This window comes from Artemia sp. Qi Xiang Cuo, chromosome 1 (assembly GCF_049724085.1).
Source record: "Artemia sp. Qi Xiang Cuo chromosome 1, ASM4972408v1, whole genome shotgun sequence".
In the NCBI taxonomy this organism is placed as follows: Eukaryota; Metazoa; Arthropoda; class Branchiopoda; order Anostraca; family Artemiidae; genus Artemia; species Artemia sp. Qi Xiang Cuo.
In genome coordinates this window covers 4,096,571-4,122,205 of record NC_142794.1, presented here as the reverse complement: position 1 = coordinate 4,122,205, position 25,635 = coordinate 4,096,571, and the positions used below count along the sequence as shown (strand labels likewise).

At 36.8% G+C, this 25,635-nt stretch overlaps 1 protein-coding gene across 3 annotated transcripts in view; it reads left to right on the top strand.

Moving 5' to 3' along the window:
* The window catches only part of LOC148955920 (uncharacterized), a 58,410-nt gene extending 33,124 nt beyond the window's left edge, over nt 1-25,286 (top strand). For 2 of the 3 annotated variants that reach the window (XM_089093169.1, XM_089093160.1), the window contains exons 2-3: nt 16,679-18,037; nt 20,993-21,129. In XM_089093169.1, the coding sequence (XP_088949295.1) occupies nt 16,696-17,988 (1,293 nt within the window). In that variant the 5' untranslated portion in view covers nt 16,679-16,695 and the 3' untranslated portion in view covers nt 17,989-18,037; nt 20,993-21,129. Of the gene's footprint in view, nt 1-16,678; nt 19,017-20,992; nt 21,130-24,730 lie in introns of those variants that run through there. The other variant, XM_089093178.1, reaches the window with a different exon arrangement.
* Nucleotides 25,287-25,635: the final 349 nt, after the last annotated feature.

Here is a 25,635-nt window from a genome sequence, read left to right as displayed (position 1 = left end):
TTGGTTATTGGGAAGTATACAGACGTTTTCAGTGGGACTTTTAGTGTAACTTTGGGAGAATCTTTTCATGGAGGAACTTTTCATGGGGGAAGGGACATTGCTATGAAGGGGGTACCGGATTTCCCAGTACTATTTAAAAAACTGATAAGAAACTAAATAAAAAAAACAAGTTTTTCAGCTGAAAGTAAGGAGCAACATCAAAACTTAAAACGAACAGAAATTATTACGTACATGATTGGGTTCACCCCCTAGTCAATACCTGGCTCTTTAAGCCAAAGATTTTTTAGTACTTTCATAAGAGCTATTTATTCTAATTAACAGCTTTTGTGATTAAGGGGTCATTTTAAAGAATTGGAAAAAAATTTGAACTTTAGTGTAAAGAGCGATATATTGAATAGGGAGGAGAACCCCCTAATATACGTATTAAAAATATATGAATATAAAAGCTCGCTACGTAAGTTAATTCATAAATTACGTATATTTATTACTAATAAAAACGTTCGTAAATAAAATTAAACAACTTTCGAGAAAGCCATTTAACCAAAAAAGTAAAATTAGTATGCAAATTCCGTTTTATTTATTCATGTACGATGAGCCAAAATCAAAACCTGCATTAATAAATTTAAAAACGTTCAAAAATTAAACAAAAAAAACAAGTTTTTTAACTGAAAGTAAGGAGCGACATTAAAACTTAAAATGAACCGAAATTATTCCGTAAATGAAAGGGGCTGTCCCCTCCTCAACGCCTCGCTTTTTACGCTAAAAGTTAGACTCTTTCTCACAACTTTATTTTATTTAAATAATAAAAAACTCTAGCGTAAAGAGTGAGGCGTTGAGGAGGGGACAGCCCCTTTCATAAACGGAATAATTTCTGTTTGTTTTAAGTTTTGATGTCGCTCCCTACTTTCAGTTAAAAAAACTTGTTTTTTTTTATATTTAATCTCTTGCCAAAAGTCTGTGGGTGTGTATGATATAGCAGGGTACTTGTATGATACAGCCCCTGTCGCTCATGTTGTTCATTCGTTGACGCATTATAGAACCGGTTTTTTTCGTTAGTTTCTTTCAGCTCAGCGTGAGACAAGACAAAGAAAAATGACAGAATAGATGAGTAGTAAGAGAGGTGCTGATCCGAGCAGTGATTGCGTAATTTGTCTTACCTCTCGCCTGAGGCATGAATATACAGTGTAGTTTAACCGGTACATTGGCTTGCCAGGGTCAGTCACCTATTACTACGAACGGTACTTGCCTTAGCAGACGGGTTTTTATGAGGTAACAGCCATTTTTTTTTTGTGTCAAACAGAGAGAGAGAGAGCGGCGGTCACACTAACTTGAGTGGTAGTTGGATTCAAATATAAGGAGTAATTTTCATTTTAGTTCATATTAGTAAGAGAAGTTTTTCTAAACCAGTATTGTCTATAACTTCATTTACGAAGATTAAACTTCCGATGGTTAAGAAAGCGTAACGGGCAATTAAAGTATGTGGAATGGGATGCTATAATTAGAATGGTTTTAAGTTGAAAATTGTGACGTAAAAATAACTCTATTTGCGAATTTTTTGCGAAAAGGGATTTGCGTGAAGATATTGCGTTGGTTAAGAATGCCTCACGGGTAATTAAAGAATGGGATGCTTGCATCAACAATACAAAGAATATGCTCAGATACTTAATAGATTTGACGCCTACAAGAGACATTGGTAAAAGGTATTCAATAGCTTAATTGAAAAATTACGATAGAATGACATTGTGACTTGACCTAGATTTACCTCTCCGATGCGGTCTGTATTATACACGAGTAACGTTTGAAAAGAATTTCAATTTAAAAAGAAATGGCTGAACAGTGTTTTGCTGGGGATGGGGTGCATAGAGGGTTGAGCTACACGAGGCTCCAGTTACAGGGAGAACAGTTACATGGGGGTTTCAGTTATACAGGGGTTCAGTTACATGGGGGGTTCAGTTGCACGGGGGTTGAGTTAAATCGGGCTTGAGTTCCACGGGAGTAGTGCTTTGTCGTGGTTTAGCTTGTCACAGTTACATTCTCTTGATCTTTCAAAGTTCACTTTGATTTTAGTTACACGGGGGGCTCAGTTGCAAGGGGCTCGAGTTAAATGGGGATTGAGTTCCACGAGAGTAGTGCTTTGTCGTGGTTTAGCTTGTCACAGTTACTCTCTTTGGCCTGTTTTTGTTTCCTTGGGTTGTGTGTGTCTCTTTGGGCTCTGTGTCTCTTCGGGGTGTTTGAGCCTTTTTGATCTGTTTATGTTTCTTTGGGCAGTTTGAGTCTTTTTGCTCTGTGTTTGTCTCTTTGGGGTGTTTGTGTCTCTTTGTGCTGTTTATGTCTCTTTGTGCTGTTTTTGTGTCATTTTGATCTGCGTATATTTCTTTTGGATGTTTTTGTCTCTTAGGGACCGTGTGTGTCTCTTTGGGCTTTTTGTGTCATTTTGATCTGTGTATCTTTCTTTTAGATGTTTTTGTCTATTAGGGACCTTGTGTGTCTCTTTAGTCTATGTTTGTCTCTTTGGGGCGTTTGACTCTTTTGGTCTGTCTTTGTCTGTATTGGCGTTTTTTGTCTCTTTGGGCTGTGTGTGTGTCTATTTGGGGTGTGGGTGTCTCTTCGGACTGTGTTTGTCTGTTTAGCCTGTGTGTGTGTCTCTTTTAGCTGTGTGTGTGTCTCTTTTGGATGTATTTCTCTTTGGGAAATTTGAATCTTTTTGGTTTGTGTGTGTCTCTTTTAGCTTTTTGTGTCGTGTTTGGCTTTGTGTGTCTCTGTTGGATGTGTGCGTCTCTTTGGGCCGTGTACATCTCTTTGAGCTGTATGTGTCTCTTGGGCTGTTTGAGTCATTTTGGTCTGTGTGTGTTTCTTTTGGCTGTTTGTGTCTCTTAGAGGCCATGTGTGTCTCTTTGGGCAGTGTGTCTCTTTGGGGATGTTTTTGAATCTTTTTGGTATGTATGTGTCTGTATGTGTGTTTTTTGTCTCTTTGGGGTGTGTGTGTGTCTCTTTGGGCTTTGTGTGTCTCTTTGGGCTTTGTGTGTCTCTTCGGACTGTGTGTATGTCTCTTTAGCCTGTGTGTGTCTCTTTGGGCTGTGTGTGTTTCTTTAGGCTGTGTGTCTCTTTGAGCAGCTTGAATCTTTATGGTCTGTGTGTGTCTCTTTTGACTCTTTGTGTCGTTTTGGGCATTGCGTCTCTGTGTTTGATGTTTGCATCTCTTTTTTCCATGTAATTTTATCTGATCTGTTTATGTCTCTTTGGGCTGTGTGTGTCTATGTTTGACGTGTGTGTCTTTAGGCTTTGTGTGTCTCGTTAGACTGTATGTCTTTTTTGTGATGTCTGAGTCTTTTTGGTCTGTAAGTGTCTCTTTGGGCTGTTTGAGTCTTTTAGGCCGGTGTTTGTCTCTTTGGGTTGTGTTTCTCTTTGGGCTGTCTGTGTCTCTTTGAGCTGTTTGTGTCTCTTGAGGCTGTGTGTGTCACTTTGGGCTCTGTGTGTCTTTGTGCTGTTTGAGTCTTTTTGGTCTGTTTGTGTGTCTCTTTGGGCTGTTTGAGTCTTTTTGGTCTGTTTGTTTGTCTCTTTGGGGTCTTTGTGTCTCTTTGGGCTGTTTGTGTTTCTCTTTGGGCTTTGTGTGTCTCTTCGGGCTGTGTGTGTCTCTTTAGCTTGTGTGTATGTTTCTTTGGGCTGTGTGTATTTCTTGAGGACTTTTGGCTCTGTGGGGAGTTTGTATATTGGCGGTCTGTGTGTGTGTCTCCGGTTGCTTTTTGTGGCGTGGCTTTGTTTGTGTGTCTATTGTTGAGATTTGAATCTCGTTTTGCCGTGTTAACATCTTTGAGATGTATGTGTGTCTTTCGCTGTTTGAGTCATTTTGGTCTGTTGGTGTTTCTTTTTGCTGTTTGTTTCACTTTGAGGCCATGTGTGTCTCTTTGGGCAATGTGTGTCTTTTTGTGGTGTTTGAATCTTTTTGGTATGTATGTGTCTGTATGGGCGTTTTTTGTCTCTTTGGGCTGTGTGTGTGTCTCTTTTGGTTTTGTGTGTCTCTTAGAACTGTTTGTTTTTCTCTTTAGCATGTGCGTGTATCTTTGGGCTGCGTGTGTCTCTTTATGTTGTGTATCTCTTCGGGCACTTTGAATCTTTATGGTCTGTGTGTGTGTCTCTTTTGGCTGTTTGTATCGTTTTCGGCTTTGTGTCTCTCTGTAGGATGTATGCGTCTCTTTGGGCCGTGTACGTCTCTTTGAGCTGTATGTGTCTCTTTGAGCTGTGGGTGTCTCTTTGTGATGTGTGTCTCTTTAGACTGTGTGTGTCTCGTTAGACTGTGTGTCTTTTGGGGTGTCTGAGTCGTTTTGGTCTGTAAGTGTCTCTTTGGGCTGTTTGAGTCTTTTAGGTCTGTGTTTGTCTCTTTGGGTTGTGTTTCCCTTTGGGCTGTCTGTGTCTCTTTGAGCTGTTTGTATCTTTTGTGGCTGTGTGTGTCTCTTTGGGCTGTGTGTCTCTTAGGGCTGTTTGAGTCTTTTTTGGTCTGTTTTTATGTTTCTTTGGGCTGTTTGATTCTTTTTTCTCTTTGTGTTTCTCTGTTGGGTGTTTGTGTATATCTTTGATGTGTCTGTTTATTTGGGCTTTGTGCGTCTCTTTGGGCCACATCAGTTTTAAGTTCACCAAGACATAAAAAATTTAAAGTTCAGTTCTAAATTTTTCCATAGAAGATAGGAAAAGTTATACTATGATTGTGATTATTTTCCATGAAGATAAAAAGTTTCATTTTAATTCTAAATTTTCTTAAATTCAATTCCGTCTGTTCTCAAAGAGATGAAAAAATTTAAATTTCTGTTCCAAATATTTTCCAGGAAAAGAAAAGTTCAACTTCAATTCTGAATTTTCTTAATGAAAAATGAAATAAGTTGTTGATCAATTCTATTTACATAAAATAATAAAAAATTTTACACTTTAATTCAGATTATTCTCAAAGAGATGACAAAATTTAAAATATTGTTCCAAATTTTTCATAGAAGATGGAAAAAGTTATACTTTGATATAATTCTAAATTTTCTTAAATTCAAGTCCGACCTTTCTCAAAGAGATGAAAAAATTTAAAGTTCTGTTCCAAATATTTTCCCGTAAAAGAAAAGTTCAACTTCGATTCTGAATTTTCTCAATGAAAATGAAATAAGTTATTGATCAATTCTATTTTCCCAAAATAATATAAAATTGTCCACTTCAATTCAGATTTTTCTCAAAGAGATGAAAAAATTTAAAGTTCTGTTCCAAATATTTCCCCGGAAGAAGAAAAGTTCAAATTCGATTCTGAATTTTCTCAATGAAAATGAAATAAGTTATTGATCAAGTCTATTTTCCCAAAATAATATCAAAATTTTCCACTTCAGTTCAGATTTTTCTCAAAGAGATGAAAAAATTTCAAATACTTCCAAATTTTTCATAGAAGATAGAAAAGTTCAAGTTCTCTTCTGAATTTTACCAACGAACACAATTCAATTCTAATTTCTCAAGAGAAAATAAAAAAGCTTCCACTTCAGTTTTAAGTTCACCATGACATAAAAAATTTAAAGTTCAGTTCTAAATTTTTACATAGAAGATAGAAAAAATTTTCTTAATGAAAATGAAATAAGTTATTGATCAATTCTATTTTCCCAAAATAATATCAAAATTTTCCACTTCAGTTCAGATTTTTCTCAAAGAGATGAAAAAATTTCAAATACTTCCAAATTTTTCATAGAAGATAGAAAAGTTCAAGTTCTCTTTTGAATTTTACCAACGAACACAATTCAATTCTAATTTCTCAAGAGAAAATAAAAAGCTTCCACTTCAGTTTTAAGTTCACCATGACATAAAAAATTTAAAGTTCAGTTCTAAATTTTTACATAGAAGATTTTTATATTATTTTGGGAAAATAGAAATGATCAATAACTTATTTCATTTTCATTGAGAAAATTCAGAATCGAAGTTGAACTTTTCTTCACTTCTTTGAGAAAAGTGAAAAATTGAAGTGAAACTTTCAAGCTTCAAAGGAAATAATCAAAATCATAGTATAACTTTTGCTATCTTCTATGTAAAAATTTTAAACTGAACTCTGAATTTCTTACGTTTTGGTGAACTTGAAGCTGAAGTGGAAGCTTTTTATTTTCTCTTGAGAAATTAGAATTGCATTGTGTTCCTTGGTAAAATTAGAAAGAGAACTTGAACTTTTCTATCTACTATGACAAAATTTGGAAGTATTTAAAATTTTTTCATCTCTTTGAGAAAAATCTGAACTGAAGTGGAAAATTTTGATATTATTTTGGGAAAATAGAATTGATCAATAACTTATTTCATTTTCATTATGAAAATTCAGAATCGAAGTTGAACTTTTCTTCTTCCGGGAAAATATTTGGAACAGAACTTTAAATTTTTTCATCTCTTTGAGAAAAATCTGAATTGAAGTGGAAAATTTTATATTATTTTAGTAAAATAGAATTGATCAATAACTTATTTCATTTTCATTGAAAAAATTCAGAATCGAAGTTGAATCGAAGTTCTTTTCCGGGAAAATATTTGGAACAGAACTAAATTTTTTCATCTCTTTGAGAAAGGTCGGAATTGAATTTAAGAAAATTTAGAATTATATCAAAGTGTAACTTTTTCTATCTTTTATGAAAAATTTGGAACAATATTTTAAATTTTGTCATCTCTTTGAGAAAAATCTGAATTGAAGTTTAAAATTTTATAATAAACTATGTATAGAGAATTGAACAACGGCCTATTTCATTTTCATTCCTAAAATTCTGAATCAAAGTTTAACTTTTCTTCTTATAGAAAATTATTTTGTGAAGAACTTTAAATTTTTTTCATCTTTTTTAGAAGGAATAGACTTGAATTTTATAAAATTTTTAATTAAAATGAAACTTTTTATATTCATGGAAAATAATCACAATCATAGTATAACTTTTCCTATCTTCTATGGAAAAATTTAGAACTGAACTTTAAATTTTTTATGTCTTGGTGAAGTTAAAACTGATGTGGCCCAAAGAGTCGCACAAATCCCAAAGAAACACACACATCCAAAAGAGACACAAACAGCCCAAAGAGACAAACACAGACTAAAAAGACTCAAACAGCCCAAATAGACACACAACCAGACCAACAAGACTCAAACAGCCCAAAGAGACGCACAGCAAAAAGAGACACACACAGAATCAAGATATAGAAACATTTCAGATAGATACTGAAATGAAACTGGGAAACACAACCCAAAGAGTTAAACACAGACCTAAAAGACTCAACCAGCCCAAAAAGACACAAACAGACTAAAAAGACTCAGACATCCCAAAAAGACACACAGTCCAACGAGACACACACAGCCTGAAGAGACACACATCACAAAGAGACACCCACAGCTCAAAGAGACACATACAGCTCAAAGAAACGTACACGGCCCAAATAGCCGCACACATCCTACAGAGAGACACAAAGCCGAAAACGATATAAACAGCCCAAAGAAACACACACACTGACTATAAAGATTCAACGTGCCCTAAGAGACACACAGCCTAAAGAGACACACACATCCCAAAGATAAACACACAGGCTAAAGATACATACACACAGTCCAAATAGACACAAAAAGCCAAAATAGACACACAAAAACAACAAAGTTACAAAAAACGACAATACAGACAATTACCTACAAAAAATATTCAAACATCCACAAAGAGACAAACATTGCCCAAAGAGACACACATGGCCTCTAAGAGACACAAACAGCCAAAAAAAACACACTCAAACCAAAATGACTCAAACAGCCCAAGAGAGATAAACAGATCAAAGAAGTGCACATTGCCAAAAGAGACTAACACATTCACAAGAGACACGATCAGCAAATCCCGACACAAAAAGCATACAGCGACACACACACAGAACGAAATGATTAAAACATCAACACGAACAGATCATAATAAGGTAACGCACCAAACCCAAAGAGACACACACACAGGAACAAGACCAAAGCTTAGTACAGCGAGCCACTACAAGTACAAGGAGACACACAACCATGCTAAAGAGACACAAACAGCCCAAAGAGACACACAAACAGAACAAAAAGACTCAAACATCCCAAAGAGACACACAAACAGACCAAAAAGACTCAAACAGCCCAAAGAGACACACAGCCCAAAGGGACACACACAGCCTCAAGAGACACAACAGCTCAAAGAGACACAGACAGCCCAAAGAGACACACAACCCAAAGACACACACACCGACCTAACTGACTCAACCAACCAAACGATACACTTACAGAAAAAAAAGACTAATAGCTCAAAATACATACATACAATGTATATAGACCCATACAGCCTGAAGAGACACACATCCAACATAGACCCCAAATTCACCACCATACCCCTCACTACATGATAAAATTAACTTAAAAACATAGAGGAAAAACGAAAAAACAGACAAGAACAGAAAAACCATACAAACCGATAAAAAAGAGGCACACTCCGCAACTAAATTTTCATGCTTATCAACAAGACACACAGAAGAAAGAAAAAAACACAGCCAAAATAGACGCACAAAGAATAAAGAGAAATACACAGAGTCCGAATATACTCAAAAAGCCAAAAGAGAAAAAAACACACCCCAAACACAAAAAAAACGCCCATACAGACACATACATACAAAAAATATTCAAAAACACCCCAAAAAGAAACAAATTGCCCAAAGAGACACACATGACCTCTAAGAGACACAAACAATCCATAGACACACACACAGACCAAAATTACACAAACATTACACGAGCGATATACCTCTCAATAAGGTACACGCGGCCACCAGAGACACACATAGCCAACAGAGACACACAAAGTCCAAAACTACACAAACAGCCAAAGGAGACACACACAGAACAAAAAGATTCAAACTGCCCAAAGAGAAACATAGCCTAAAGAGACACACACACAGACAAAATAGACACATACAAAGGCTACAGAGACAAAACAGTACGAAGAGAAACACCCAGCCCAAAGAGACACAAAAACACAGCAAACAGACACCCACACGCCCATACACAAACATACAGACCAAAACAAATAGACACCCCAACGAGACACAAAGATCCCAAAGAGACACACACGGTCCCTAAGAGACACAAACATCCAAAAGAAAGATACGCAGATCAAAATGACACAAAAATCCCAAAGAGACACACATAGCCCAAAGAGATACACACGGACCCTAAGAGACACAAACATCCAAAAGAAATACCCACAGATCAAAATGACACAAACATCCCAAAGAGACACACAAAAACCAAAGAAACACAAACAGCCCACACGGCCCATAAGAGACATAAACATACAAAAGAAAGACACACAGATCAAAATGACACAAATATCACAAAGAGAATAACCTACCACAAATAGACACAAAGACACAAAAGAGAAGAATATAGACAAAAATTAAACAAGCTCCCAACATAACCATACAACGCAAAACAAGGCTAACATACTACGTAGAGACACACAGCCCAAAGAGACACACACAACCCAAAGAAGTAAACACAGCCCACAGAGACTATCTGTGACAAACTCAACCACGACAAAGCACTACTCTCGTGGACCTCAATCCCCATTTAACTCACCCCCCATGCAACTGAACCCCCCATGTAACTAAAATCAAAGTGAACTTTGAAAGATCAAGAGAATGTAACTGTGACAAGCTAAACCACGACAAAGCACTACTCTCGTGGAACTCAAGCCCCATTTAACTCAACCCCCGTGCAACTGAACCCCCCATGTAACTGAACCCCTGTATAACCGAAACCCCCGTGTAACTGTACCCCCGTTAACTGGAGCCGCGTGTCACTCAACCCTCTCTGCACCCCATCCCCATCAAAACACTGTTCAGCCATTTATTTTTAAGTTGAAATTCTTTTCAAACGTTACTTGTGTATTATACAGACCACATCAGAGAGGTAAAGGTAGGTCAAGTCACAATGTCATTCTATCGTTACTTTCCAATTAAGCTATTGAATACCTTTTACCAATGTCTCTTGTAGGCGTCAAATCTATTCAGTATCTGAGCATATTCTTTGTATTGTTAATGGAAGCATCCCATTCTTTAATTACCCGTGAGGCTTTCTTCACCAACCCAATACCTTTACGCAAATACGTTTTCGCAAAAAATTCGCAAAGAGAGTCATTTTTACGTCACACTTTTCAACTTTAAACCATTCAAATTATAACATCCTATTCAACATACTTTAATTGCCCGTTACGCTTTCTTACCCATCGGAAGTTTAATCCATGTAAATTAAGTTATAAACAATACTGGTTTAGAAAAACTTCTCTTACTAATATGAACTACAATGAAACTTACTCCTTATATTTGAATCCAACTACTAACCAAGTTAGTGTGACCGCCGCTCTCTCTCTCTCTGTTTGACACCAAAAAAAAAATGGCTGTTACCTCATAAAAACCCGTCTGCTAAGGCAAGTACCGTTCGTAGTAATAGGTGACTGACCCCTGTTAAGTCAATGTACTGGTTAGACTACACTGTATATTCATGCCTCAGGCGAGAGGTAAGACAAATTACGCAATCACTGCTCGGATCAGCACCTCTCTTACTACTTAGATGGTAAAATGAATAATATGGGCTATATATTTGAACATTAGGGGGGGGGGGGGGTAGAAGTATTTGGACAGGGTGAAATTAGAAAACAATTCTTATTTCATAATATGCAGAATAATAGTACCTGACACATTAGGCATGCAAACCCGCTACACTTTACCCCACCCCCCTAATTTGTAAATATATAGCCCAAATTTGTTTCTAAAGTAGCCTATTATATTTGTATCATACATAGGTATATTTAATTAGGATTGAGCGTCAGAGAAAAATATTAGAAGAATATTAGATCGGGGGGGGGGGGTATGAGTGCATTAGATGGTCACTTTTATTTACTATGCAAGGAAACCAGTCGTGCAATGACAGACGAAACCCGCCAGAGACCGGTTATTTTCAAAGAGACCGCTATTAAGAAATTGAATGCAGAGTAGTTTTCATTGCGTTTACGATATTTTAACTGTTTTTTTTTTTTTAGGTTTAGGGGGGGGGGAGGTACCTAAGTTAGGTTAGGTTACGTATTTAATATATACTATGCCTTATCCCCCCCTAATGTGCAAGTATATAGCCCAAATTTGTTTCTGAACTATTATATATTCATCCTATTTATTTTATTTCATTAGCATTAACCAAACTTGACTTTTTAGAAGTGGCCATCTAATACACCAGTACCGATAGGGGCTATATCATATAAGTACCGGTATGACAGCTGCGGGAATGCTTATTTTCTGCTAACAGTTAAGAATCATTCACAATGAGATTGTACTAATGTCGAAATCCAGCCACTTCCCAAAGCCGGTTCCAGCTCGTGCTATTGATAATATTTTGCCATTCCGCATCGATAATTTAGACGCTGAAATCAGCTAATACCGTAATTATCCCGTGTATTTGGCTTTATTTCAGATCTTGTATAGTCCTTGTTTCTCTTGTGGTCTCTGAGTGGTCTCTGTTATCTCTTGTGGTCTTTATTTCAGATCTTGTTATTCCTATGAGTTGTGACGAGCTTCAGTGGCTTCTCCCAATCTTTACTTCTTCTTTGTTCCAGGTTTTCATTTTTTCATTATGTATATGAAATTCAATCTTTTTAGCAAATCAAAAAATATTCTACGAAAAATTCTGATTGACTCGGCCTCAACCAAATTCAAATACACTGAACTTCCGTTTCGACTCGATCCCAGTTCTGGTTCTGGATGGTAACTAGCTCAATATTGTCTACGAGTTTGGTTTAAACTGATTCCCGAAATTTTCGCTAGCTGAATCTCAGTATTAGCAAAATATCATTTTAAATAGGCATTTAGACACAAACCCTACAATACTACAAAAAAAACCCTTAAGCTTGACCTTACCTTGGATTCTGTGTCACCAGAGGCCCCTATGGTATCGAAAAGGAGTCTCCAGTCTTTGCCATATCCTGCTGCCGCCAGCACATCTTCCCACTTGGGTTGCGGGAACGTACTAAGGGAGTGGAGATCTGACAGGAATGCGTGGCATAGGGTGCTTCTGGGACGACCCCTCTTTCTCGATCCTGCAAGTTGTCACTGGAAGATTGCCTTGGAAGTTCTAAGGTCCCCCGCTCTTGAGACATGGACTGGATATTGTCGTCAACGTTGACACATGATATTTGTAATGAGATACTAGTTGGTTATTTTGTGAATATCAACATTTGTGACTCAATCTGTCCAGAGTATGTTTAGAATTTTTCGGAGACATGCATTTTTTCGAAAGCTAAGATCTGTCGCCCTTGCTCTCCATCAGTATGCCATGATTCGGCTGCGTGCGTCAGAATCGATAAAACAGGGCTATCGAAGAGTCTAATTTTGACGCGAAGTGAAAAGACCTTCGAAAAGCGGAGACCTTTATTAGCGGAGGCGTTCTTAGCTTTTCGGCACATTTAACTTAAATAATTCATCAGACAAAACTTAACGCTTCATGTTGCCTTGACACCGGATGTTTAGTTTCAGAAAGTAGACAACATATGTGTTGGTTTATTCTATATTTAGTTAAAATAATTTTTTTAACCACACTCAGCATAATCTCTTAGATCCATGTGTTTGATTAAATAAAAGAAAAAATTTTAACTGAAAGTAAGGAGCGACATTAAAACTTAAAACGAACAGAAATTATTCCGTATATGAAAGGGGCTGTCCCCTCCTCAATTTCTCGCTCTTTATGCTAAAGTTTTTTATTGTTTTAAAAAATAGAGTTATGAGAAAGAGTTAAACTTTAGCGTAAAGAGCAAGGCGTTGAGGAAGGGACAGCCCCTTTCATATACGGAATAATTTCTGTTCCTTTCAAAAACTTTAGCGGAAAGAGCGAGGTATTGACTAGGGGGCAAACCCAATCATATACATAATAGTTTCTGTTCGTTTTAAGTTTTGAAGTGCTCCTTACTTTCAGTTGAAAAACTTACTTTCAGTTGAAAGTTTTTTGTATTTAATTTCTGGTCGTTTTTTTTTAAATAATGCTGGGAAATCCGGTGCCCCCTTCATAACAATGTCCCTTCCCCCATGAAAAATTCCTCGATGGAAATATCCTCTCAAGTAACCCCCGACCCTCCCCCCCCTCCAACCAGAAAAAATCCCCCCTGAAAAGGTGTGTATATATTTTTCGATCATTCTGAACAAAATGGCTATCTCAAAATTTTAATCGGGTGACTTTGGGAAAAAAATGAGCGTGAGAGGGGGTCTAGTTGCCCTCCATTTTTTGTCACTTAAAAAGGGCACTAGAACTTTTAATTTCCGTTCGAATGAGCCCTCCCGTGATATTCTAAGGCCACTGGGTTGATACGATCAGCCCTCAGAAAAAAACCCAAATAAACACGCATCCGTGATCTTTCTACTGGCAAAAAAAAAAAAAATCTATATTTTTGCAGATAGGAGCATGAAACTACTACAGCAGGGTTCTTTGAAACACTGAATCTGATGCTGTGATTTTCATTCAGATTCTGTGACTTTTGACTATTAAGGTTCTATAACTTTTAGGGGCTGTTTCCCTCTTTTTTCGAAAATGATGCAAATTTTCTCAGGCGCGCAACTTTTGATGGGTAATATTAAACTTGATGAAACTTATATATTTGAAATCAGCATAAAAATCTGATTCTTTTGATGAATCTATTGGTATCAAAACTCCGTTTTTTAGAGTTTCTTACTATTGAGCCGGTTTGCTCATTACTTACACTTCGTTACCACGGACTGTTTGACACGGCAAAAAAAAGACAAAGAAAGCGAGCACCAAAAGAGGCTTATATATATATATATATTTATTTTTTTATTATTATTTCATTTTTTTACTGTCTTATCTCCATGAGGGAAAATATCAATCCTTTTTATCTGCATCGATAAGAAGGACCCAGGGGTGCAGTTAAGGGGAGAGGACCCCCCCCCCGGAAGTTCCAAGATGTCGGCACGCAGCGCTGACACCTTGGAATTTAGCGTATGTTTTTAGTTTAATTTAGCTTAGGTGTCCGCGTTTGTCGGCACGCTGGATAATTTTGTCTGAACATTATTTATATCCCCCCTCCGAACTCAAAACCCAAGCTGTCCCCCTTGAAGGACCTGTTAGATATCAATGAAATATGAAAAAATTTATTTGCTTTGGGTATTGTTGCAGCTTTAGGGCGGTCGGGTCCAATCCGATAGATATTGTTGCTTGTGCTACTCCGTAACTATGGCCCTCAGTGCTTCAGGGCTTCACCGGATTTCATTCACCCGTGCTGCTCCGCAACTATGGCCCTCAGTGCTTCACCGGATTGCATTCACCCGTGCTACTCCGCAACTATGACCCTCAGTGCTTCAGTGCTTCACCGGATTTCAGAATATAGCCAATATGTTTACAGGTTTTCTGCTTATTTAATGGAAATTAATCATCCGAGTCATCTTGTCCTAACTTGTCCAACTTTGTCCTAAACAATGTTAAATTCCCATGTTAGGGCAATGAACTACAGAAAAGGCAAAATACGTTAAGTCACACTGTCTTTACAAATTGGAACGTTTGTGTTTGTACCTTTCACCTAGTGAATTGACCTAATGAGAATTACCAGCATTTTTAGAGGTTTTCACAGTATTCAATTTTGATAGATTAGCGGATCCTGTCTCAAGCCATTCTCACTTAAATTACTAAGTTAGGTCCATAGACCCGGACAATGAACGAAAAAGAGTCTAAAATATTAATTGTGGACTTGTATTTTCATTCATTATACTTCTAACCGTTTAATTCTCTCTTACAGTAGAATAGACAAGGCCCAGTGTGTTTTTTTTTACAGTTAAATTATTTTTTGGGAAGAATAGGAAGATAAGTCTGCGAATCAAGACTAGAATATTAGAAGCTACGGTGATGACAGTGGTCGAGCATAGTTCTGGAACATAGGTGCTTTGGAAGGCAGATTTGTTAAAATGTTTTCTAGAAGAGTTATTTACGGATTTTTTTGGTATTTCTTAGGTAGGGATTTTATTTACGGTTTGACTTATCGTGTGTTAAACAAAAAGCTGTGAAGAAAATTATGCTTCTATCCATCTTTTTAGATCTTCGATACGATAAGGTTGAGATGACTAGGACAGGTTTTGCCGCTGAAGGATAGCAGATTGTCAAAGACTATTCATTTCGGGCATCCACTTGGGAGCCACGAAAAGCAGGTCGTCCCCGAATGGGATGCGAAGAGATCACGAGCACGGATTTAAAGCAAATTGAAATTTATTGAGAGGGGGTAAAGAGTAAATTATTGAATTGATTGGGGTGGAGGATTAGCGTGCGCAGCTGTGTTGGTCCCAGGCAGCGAGTTTTTAATAGTAGTAGGCTCTTTAGGTTCAGAAATGGGTTGTGAAGACAGAAAAGGGGACCAGCTGGGCCAGATAGTTATTCTGACCCAGTCATTTTTATTATACACACATCATTCCCTTTGTATGCAGTTCGTTAGAACATATATTTTTAGTTTGGTAATTCGAAAGAAGCTGTGTGGAATTTTCAAAAGCTGAGGTGGTGCCCCTTCCCTTACCTACAGGCATGAAGGTGTGGATTTCTTCTCAGACGAGTGCAGAAGCCTGAACCCCTTGGAAAAAATCATTCATTTCTCCCATGAGGGTGAGACTAGTGCGTGCTCATTACGTCGTCTTAAATTCTGATGTCTTCTGAATCTTACCAAAATACTGTAAAGAGTGTTTCCGGGTGACCTTGAGGAGTGGCGCCCCTCGAGGAGATTATTGGCTAGTAAACGACATTGCATTGAACTGGCATAAGTTTATAATGGGTCGGAGGTAATATTATATCCGAGGTTATTTATAATAGAATTCTTGTTGCTCACTTTATGACCAAAAAGTACAATATATCAGTCGTAGTGGTACATTCTCAATTAGAATCGATTGGGAGACACAGTTACTAGCATAAATTTTACATACATTTACAGGAACAAATAGACAGGATTCTAGATAGCAATGCGGTATTTCTAACAGGGGACTTTAATGCCCAGAGTGGCGCAACTAAGGATATCTGTTAACGTTGTTTAAGTAAATTCGATGTAAGCAAGAAAAGTACTAACGATAATATATTGCGGCAATTTTGCAGGCACAGTATTTTTTGAATAACCGATACATACAATAAGGCCACAATACAATTAGGCCACAAAAGGGCCATACGTTAATTTGGTACTCGCTCGATGGTAAGACGACAGTTTACATACTTTGGCATAAGCCTAGAACTGGGGCTGTTGAGGAGGAAACATATTAAGAAAACAATTCTTAAATCGTAATATGCAGAAAATTGTAGTTAGTATACTTTCACTACAATTCAGCTGCACCTTACCTCCCCCCCCCTTATGTGACAATATATAGCCACAATTATACATTTCCCATACATTTTACCATGCGTCACTCTTATTTCAACCTGTGTCCGCGTAAATTGAATGGAAAAACATTCTTTGTACATTTGCACATTAGGGGAGATTGGGGAGTAAGTATAGTAGAATCGCAATATTTGCATATTATGAAGTTGGAATTGTTTTCTTATCAAGTTTCCTTCTCAATAGCCCTAATTCTAGGCTTATGCCCACATTTTTGATCAAAATTGACTTCTAAATTTTTGTTTCTCTTTCAGATAGTGCCCTTGTGTGTATGGAAAGCAAGCACAAAATGATGAACAAAAAGCCGTTTGAATACTACATTTTCAAGCTTGAAAAGGATAGCATTATTCCATCCGAAAATGGATTGAAGAAAAATCAACGTTTCCGGTGTGACATCTGTAATGCCATCTTCAAACGAGGTTTTAGTCTTAAGAGACATTATTTGCGCTTTCACATAAACGTTATTTATATTAATGAAAGAGACTTGGCCAATTGTGGCATCACGCCAACTGAAACTACTGAAACAGGTCTTTACAAATGCCATGATTGTTCTACTCACTTTGACGTTAAAGAGGAGCTTATGGATCATAGAAATAGCTATCATATTAATGGCCGCAAGCCAGGTGGCGTGAATTATTTTTGTGATCGCTGCTCAATGACATTTACAAATAAACATAATTTCCTGGCTCATGTAAAAAGAGCTTGCCAAACAGAAGATGTTAAAGTGTGTCCACACTGTCAAAAAGAATATGCAAGAAAAGGTCGACTCGAAAAGCATATGCTTCATTGCAAAACAGAATGTAAAAAAGTGCAAAAAAGCGATAATGACCTACACAAAATGCCAGTACTCCAAGCTATTGCTCCCGAGGAAGTTCATATTGACGAGGAGTCAAAGTCTATTGAAAGTATTGATGAAAGTGATAACAATAGCAGATCTAGTCTTATTAATGATTTTCATCATTCATTGAAGCAATCTGAATCTGCTGCTGATCAAGATAGTGTTGTGGGACTTCCTTTCGGGACAGACAACCCGTTCGATCTGAGTCAGAATGTTGAACGATATGTTCGTGATGCAGATAATAAAGTTTATTTGGTGCTAGACTCTGCTAAGGTCGTATACCCCTCATCTGACCGCCCTTATGATGATCCAGGATACTATGAGACAGATTATCCGTTTATTCTTGATGATAGTAACATAGATGTTGACAAGCCACAAGAATCTGATGAGCTGTCGCTCACTTGGCAAGAGCTGAAATTTTCAGCTGATTCTGAGAGTCAGGATGTGTTTATCCGGGTAAAAGCGGCATATGTTGATAATTCGAATGGTGCTGAAGCGTTGCGACCATATAGTCATACACCTGGTGAAAAAAGCGGTATTTTATTTATCACAGAGAATTGTACCCCCGTGAAAGTGAATAGTAACATTACACCTGTAAATGCTCAGAGTGTAAAAAGTGAAACATATCATAACGACAGGCCCAAAGTTGATCTTAGTCAGATATTTAACCTAATCAATGCAAACGACTTGAATATCATTGAAACAACGGCGCCCAATTGTCATTGAGAGCGGACTGTAGATGATGGATCTGAGCCCAAGCGTCAAAAGACTGAAGGTAGGAAAACTCATCTATTTCGATCAAGGCACACTTGTCCCGAGTGGGGAAAGTCCTTTGGAAAAAGTGGGCAAATGATTTCCCATAGACGGCTAGTCCATGGTAGTGATGGGGTAAAAACAACCATTTACAGCTTCTCAAAATCTAATTACCTTCCCCTTTGGTCTCCTAATCGAGATGAGCTTGATGAACCTCCCCATGAACGTACAGAGCAAAGTCTAGATTTTGTAAATTTACGATGTTCTGAAAATAATGAATTATTTATCGATGGCAAGTTGACAAGCTCTGACTGTGCAGATACACTGTGCAATCCTCCCCTTGTTTGTGCAGACAGGCTTTCATGGAAACGTCACAAATATCTAGATTTGATGACTGAGGATAAAAGAAATCAGTTTCTAAGTGACATGATCATGTTTCCTCTTGCTGAACAGTTTTTAGTTCACTCAAAGCTAAACTGTGATACATTTTCTAAGCCTTATCCATTTGATATACTTAGTAGCGTTGGACTTTTAAAAAAAGAAAAAGTTAATTTAGAACAAAATAATCAGGGATTTGAAGGCATTTGGTCCCTGCCAATGTGCTTCGTATGTCGAGCCTGTGGCTATAGATCGAAATACTTATCCAACTACTTATCTCACCAGAACTACTCACATCCACTCATTTTTCCGTCTCATATGGTTCTCTATATGGAATCCTCTGAAGTGCCTAAAGAATTATGGTCTGATTGGGCCTTTGGACGCAAAATGCTACGTGCCTCATTAAAGAAAAAAGGAAGAAAACGCTTCAGATCACTAGCAACTTTAGCTCAAAATATCAACATTGTTGCCACAAACCTTGCCGAAATTTCAGTGAAAACAAAATCTAAGCGTGTGAAAGATTCATTTTTAAAGGCCTGCACAAAGTGTGAAACGAAAGTCTTGTCTTTGCTAGAACTGCACAGTCATATTGTTGAATGCGGAGAGAAGCTCCAATCTGCTCTGTAAGTTCATGGCGGAGGTCTCAGCTCTATTAACGGTGGAGGAATGACTTGTAGCTTAGAGAAAGTCGTATGCGATCTATTGTGTGAATTGGTTTAGATAGCAGTGGTGACATAACTAGGTTACCCAAAACTTAACTATTAATCATACTACCCATAACTCAATAACACATAATTTAACTACACCATCACCCTTTACCCTTTTCCTACACCATCACCAATTGTATTAATATTTAACCAATTTTTTTTATGTTTTAATTTTATTATTAATTATTTGTTAAAAATAATTGTGCCTTTTGAGTTTTAATTCTTAATTTATTTTCGTTCAAAATGAGCAAAACTAACTTAACAAATGATGATATAAGGTAAAGCGGACTAATGGGAATTGATCTGGGGAGTTGTACAGGGCTGGAAAAAATGCCAATTGAACAGTTGATTTACCAATGCAAAGTTGGCGTATATCCCTCAATTTTATCTTTACTTGACTTCCCATAAAGCCAATGCAAACTGCCAAAGGCTTTGAAACATAGCCAATGAAAGCCAATCAGAGGCTTTCTGCAAAACATTTATTGAATCATTGTTTCATTTTCACTTTGAAAAAGAGAAAGAGAAAAAAAAGACAATAGTTTCAAGGGCTGATTTTTGTAATTAAATTGATTCAGCCTCTGAAAATTTACTCGGCGCTCAGTGGTGTAGTTTTTATCTTGATTGTAAGCTAAAAGATATCGCTATTCAAAATATAAAATGTAAGCGTCAAAGGAATGAACCAAACCTGTCCCTAGATAAACCTTACTTGGCCACATGGGCGTCCATATGGGGGGGGGCAGAGGGGGGCTGCAGCCCCCCCTGGCGGAATGATGCTGCTTTATATTTAATATTTTGTTTTGAGATTTCTATTATACAGCATGGGAAGTGCTGATTAGACCAGGTAAGTCCCCCCCCCCTTAAATTCAGCTTATGGGCGCCCATGCTTGGCCACCCAAACAACCCAAAATTACTAATGTCAGAAAATTGTCTAGGATAGGTGACCTATTTGAAATTCACATTACCAAAAGCTACGATTCCTTGACAGATAGTCCGGGGGGGGGGGCAGTTGAAGGGCTATTCAACCTTATTCTTTCATTTAAAAGCCATGCCTCACTTAGAAATAAGTTAAAGTTACTAGCAAAATGTATCTTAGCAGATACAAACAAGGTTTGTTGACATACTTATTTCTCGCTAAGTATGTAATTATTTATTGAGCGGTTGCAGTTTTTTTTTTAATTTATTTTATTTTTACCAAAAAGGTGAAGATTGGTTTACTGAAACAAATAGATCTTGAGCAGAAAAATTTAGAAGTTAAAAGCTTTGTTCGGTTTGAAAAATCTTGTCAACTCGACATGGACTTGTCGTGTGTACATAAAAAGTCTTTTAATTGAGTTTTTTTTCGACGTGAGCAGGACGAGTATACCCATATCCTCACAATCATTGGCAATTGACAAATTTTAGAACATAGTTATACACTTTACTAGAAATGTCAAATTACGGTAGTTGGCCCTTGACAAGCTCAGCGACAAATTAGTTTGGATGAGTCCGCCCATATCGTCTTCATGAGTAAGACCAGAGGCAAAGTTGTGTCATTGTATCGATTTTATTTGCAAATGTTTTCGCAAGGATATTACTACTGCTACTGGATTTCCATTTGGACAGAATCATCTTAAAAAAAAACAGTTGTGGTGGGAATTGAGGAGAAAATATTAATTTGAAGGTAAAAAAAGGGCAATTGAAGTATTTAAAAAGAAGGAAAATTGCTCCATCACTAAGATTGCGCTAGCCTAGGCAGTGGACTATGGTAGGGCTGGGATTGGCGATTTTGGCAAAGGTTGTGGCTTTTGTTCGGTTTCATACATTTTACTGTTTGTATAATTATTTAACAAAAAATTATGTTTAATTATTAAAACAGAAAAATGAAGAAACCGGTCATGTGTTTTCTGTTTTAGCATATCTCCTCCTCAGCGGCACCGAAATTCCGAAAGCCGCCGAAAACATTCAATAAAAGGAAGACGGGGCATGAAGCGAAAAATTCCATCCAATGACGACCTTACTAAGAGGAAATCTAGGAAAAGAAAACAGGACGGTAAGCTACCTTCAGTCAATCAGTTATTCATGGATCTTTATCTTTTACCATCTCCCATAGACCCTAAGTAAAAAAAAAAAACCTACCTTAAATTTTTCGGTTCTGGTGCATTATGTGGGCCCACCGCTATATATTGTATCAAGGAAACCAGTCACGAAACCGGTCAAACGGACTATATGCAAGAGACCGCTATAGATAAATGATTGCAAAGCCGTGGTTTCTCAATGAGTTACAATATTTAAATGATTGTATTTTGGAGTTTAGGGGGGGGAGGTACCTAGGTTAGGTTACGTATTTAATATATACTATGCCTTACCCCCCTCCCCCCTAATTTGCAAATATATAGCCTAAATTTGTTTCTAAACTGTTATCTATTTATCCTATTTTATTTTATTTCATTAGCATTAACCAAACTTGACTTCTTCGCGGTGCCCACATAATGCACCAGTACCAATTTTTCTTACGTAGTATCTCTCCCCCTCTCCTGCTCTCCCCTAAAAATTATTGATGTTTGTGAAAATAAATTAACAATGATAGACTTGAATTGAAAAAAAAATGCAGTCAAACGAGTACTCATAGGAGCCAGTTTTTCCTGGCTCCTATGCCAGGTATAGTGTTTCTTGGCTTTACCACCAAGAATATTGGGGATGTGGCCGGCAATTCTCCCCCCTAGTTCGGAACAAACCGTGTGCTCGCTGAATTCGGAACGCAAAAAAAAACTATACGAAACGAACATAATTAGGCACAGAATTTGGAAAAATACTTTAATTCTGGCAAACATATTTTATTTTAAAACGCCTCCCACCTTCATAAAAAAAATACCCCGTCCCCTCTTCTTCATAAAATATCCCCTCCCCTCCCCCTGAAAACAATTTTGCGAGTGACCGTGATTCTGACATAGGAAGGCTTCACGTCTATTATTGCTACCTATTATTTGTATTTATAGGTGCCGCGGTTGTATTTTCTTCTATGTACTAAAAAGAATTCTATTATTTTCGTTATTCTCCTTAGAGTAGGGATGTTCTTAGAGTTTTACTAACCTTGAAAATTTCTTTTTGATAATCTTTTTTGGACAATCACTTTCTAAGCCAGCTACAATAACAGCCTATATATAAGCAGTTATTATACCGTGGATGGACGAAAAAAATTGTCGAAAGACACGTAGCACATTATAAGAAAAATGCCGGCCATAAGACAAAATTTTTATTTCTGTTATGTCAGTTTCTCAGTTATAAACTTCCCCATGATCTAACAACACTTATGTGCGTCAACAACCCTAGTTTTTTTGTGTGTGTGGGGGGAGAGATATTACATACAAATTTGCTGATTTAAATGAAAATTATTAGAAATTTTGGGAAAACTCGAAGATTCTCTATATTCCAGTGAAGGGCACGTCCAGCCCTCTAACCCCCCGGATTTGTGTCTAGTAATGCTATTAGTTATTTTTTAAATCATCTTTTTATCTGTGCTGTATCAACGTGTGATCATTGCAGTATTTTGTATATACAGTTTTTTGTCGATAGTCTTAGCTTATGACTGGTCTTTTGGTTTCTTTGTATTGGTGATTGGAGCTTCTTCATTTTACTAAAAGCTATTTAATCAATATGCATAAATTCATGTCACTCAGGTGCCAAAGTAATTAACGCCACATTTCGTTTTAAATATGTAAGTCTAATAAATCGTTCAGACGATTTTGCCTTATTGACGAATCGTCTAAATTATACGCCTAATAATATTGTCTACTAGCGTCTAAGCACTTACTTAATTCCTAAATTTGTATATTCACAAGACAAATCTATAAAAATCAGGATTACAATCCATAGTTTTCTGTAGCCTATTTTGACAAGCTTTTCAATAGCTATATCAGGCAATAGCTACATCAGGTAACGTACCGGCTACTTAAGATAAAGCTTTAACAATACCAATTTGATATAGAGCCGTGATTCCCAACGCGGGGTGTAGGTCCTACTGGTAAGGCATATCCATATTTTGAGGGCGTGCAGCCTTCGCCTGACTGTAATTTAGAGCCTTAGTTTTGAAGAAAATTTTGTTTATGTGAATGACATCACATTCATATGCATTTAATGAGCTATATGAGGTATATGGTAAAAAGATAAATGAGATATATGATAGTATTGCAATAATGTCATCGTATTCGGACAATATTTTTTATTAGCATAAAATATGTCTAGAGGACGACAAAAGAAAAACAACAAGTTAAGTCCTTTTAAGATTGTCCGCAATTTTTGTAGGGACAGTATTGCCGCATTATTTTTAAAAGCCCAAAGTAGGTGTTTTCCCCCTCAAAGTAGGGGGGTCCCTCTACCAGCAGCTACTACAAACCCCCAAAAATTGCTGATAACTCATCAACATCTGAAGAAAATCACGAGTGAGATGTTACTGGTGAAATGATTTCCGCTAACTACAGGTACATAACCCTAATTAAACACCCCAAAATAAAATAAAAAAGAGGTTAGAACAAAAAGCAAATAAAAAAAAAAGTTGGAACCAAAAGCAATTAAAACAAAAAGAGGTTTGATCAAAAAGCCATAACTGTTCTTCCTTTAGATGATTGGTAAATTGTAATGAAAGCTAGGCATGTTTTCTTTTATTTTTATTTTATTTTTTTTTATAAAGTTAGTCCATTTGGTGAACTAATCTTAACTACCACAAAAAATAACCTGTGAAATAAATGTAAATCTAATGTCTTAAGACGCATTTCAAGATATAATTTGATTTTATTGCGATGATGCGACTCTTTAAAAGTTCTGGGGCAACTAAAAAAAGAAAGTTATAGTTTTATGTCAAAAGTTAAAACTGTGGTGAATTTTGATTTAACTGAGAACGGAAAATAATTACTTAACTAAAAATGAAATTACATAGATTTCTTAATCTCTTTAAACAAACTTATTCCTCTCTTAAATCAGCAAAAAGAGAATAAAGGTGGATGAGTTTACATTATTGACCCACGAATAAGGTGAACATGCCACTCGATGCCCTTTCTTTCCGGATATAATTGTTGTTTTACTCGGAAATTCAATTTTAAGCCCTTTATGGACCCTCAAAGATGAGATATACAAAAACTATGCTGAACAACAATTATAAATAACTGCTAAGTTAAGCCGAAAGGGTGAAAAATGAAAAATTGGTATTGAGTAATAAGGCGAAAAAATTAGCATTGTATTAATTCTGAAAGAAAATTATTGATTATTCTAAGCCTGCAACTCGGGCAGAAGGGACCAAATGTTTTTCGATTCCTACCAAAACAGCATAAACGTTATTTTTAAGAAAAACCCTCTGGTAAATTGCGTATGATCCAATCCCAAAAATTCGCCCACCTATAAAGTAATAAAACAAAGTAATACCACTCAATAAAGTACATTAAACGGCACTAGAATTCATAATCCAGACCGGCGATGTTAATCTCTGTTTCATGGCCCTTCAGCCAGAAAGTGCAATGAGGGACTAAGGGCTAAATATGGATAATACAGTGTTGTCAAATTATGTTCTTAGACCAGTATTGAAAACAAGCAGCTTCTTTCTTGCTTTACGTTAATCTTTACAAGCTTTTTCTAATTCTTGTCTATTTCTCTTCATGCAGCTCTGGGAATATCCTTGGATGTGATGGATTTCGCTTCAAGCTAATATTTTGTGCCGTTTTAGTCATTTTTAGATGTTTTGTTTGTTGTTTCTGTATATGACCATGTATTGGTTTTTGTTTGAATATTGCTTACTGTTTGGGACTTGGTATTTATCCTGTTGACCTAAAGCAGCGTTCACATGCAAATCCGGTAAGAGTTCATTCAGCCAGACATACATGTGAACACCACTTAAAAGGAGATGGTTCATATAATGAAAAAGAGGCTCTTGATAGGTAGAATTGGAACCTTAGACACAGAGCTCTAGTCTCAAGAACTGGATGCTTAGCAGCATTTTTTTGCAGACCTAATTTAATTTAATTAATTTAACTTTTAATTTTGTTAATTTAATTTAAGGTTATTTAATTTAAGGTTATTTAATTTAACGCCTAATATAAGTGTGAACAGGGACTGTCTGGATCACTGTATAAAGATTATTAACAGTAAGTTCACCGCAGACGGTTTCTGGCTCTTTATTCTCGGTACGCACAAACAGCTCCTCCAACATACTCTTTCATTAGCGGGTTACTTATGTTAGTATGTGCCAGCGGTCCAATTACCCTGGAACACGTATTTTGGCAGAAACTTTCTCAAAATGCCTTTGAAAACAACTCGAGACTTCAAAACCTACTTGTAATTCCTAAAAACATCAAATAATAACATTATACTTCTAATTACCGATTTTCATAAATGTATTGAAATATATTAATTTAAAATCCGTTTCTTTAAAATGTAGTGTTCCCACGTTGAAGCCAAGTTTCGCGTTCAAGAGAGATCTGACTTGTATACCCGCGAAACTGTCTGCTGTCGTTTATGTTTCTACGTTATACGGAGCACACGCATCTCGGTCCGAGTTCCTATACCAGAA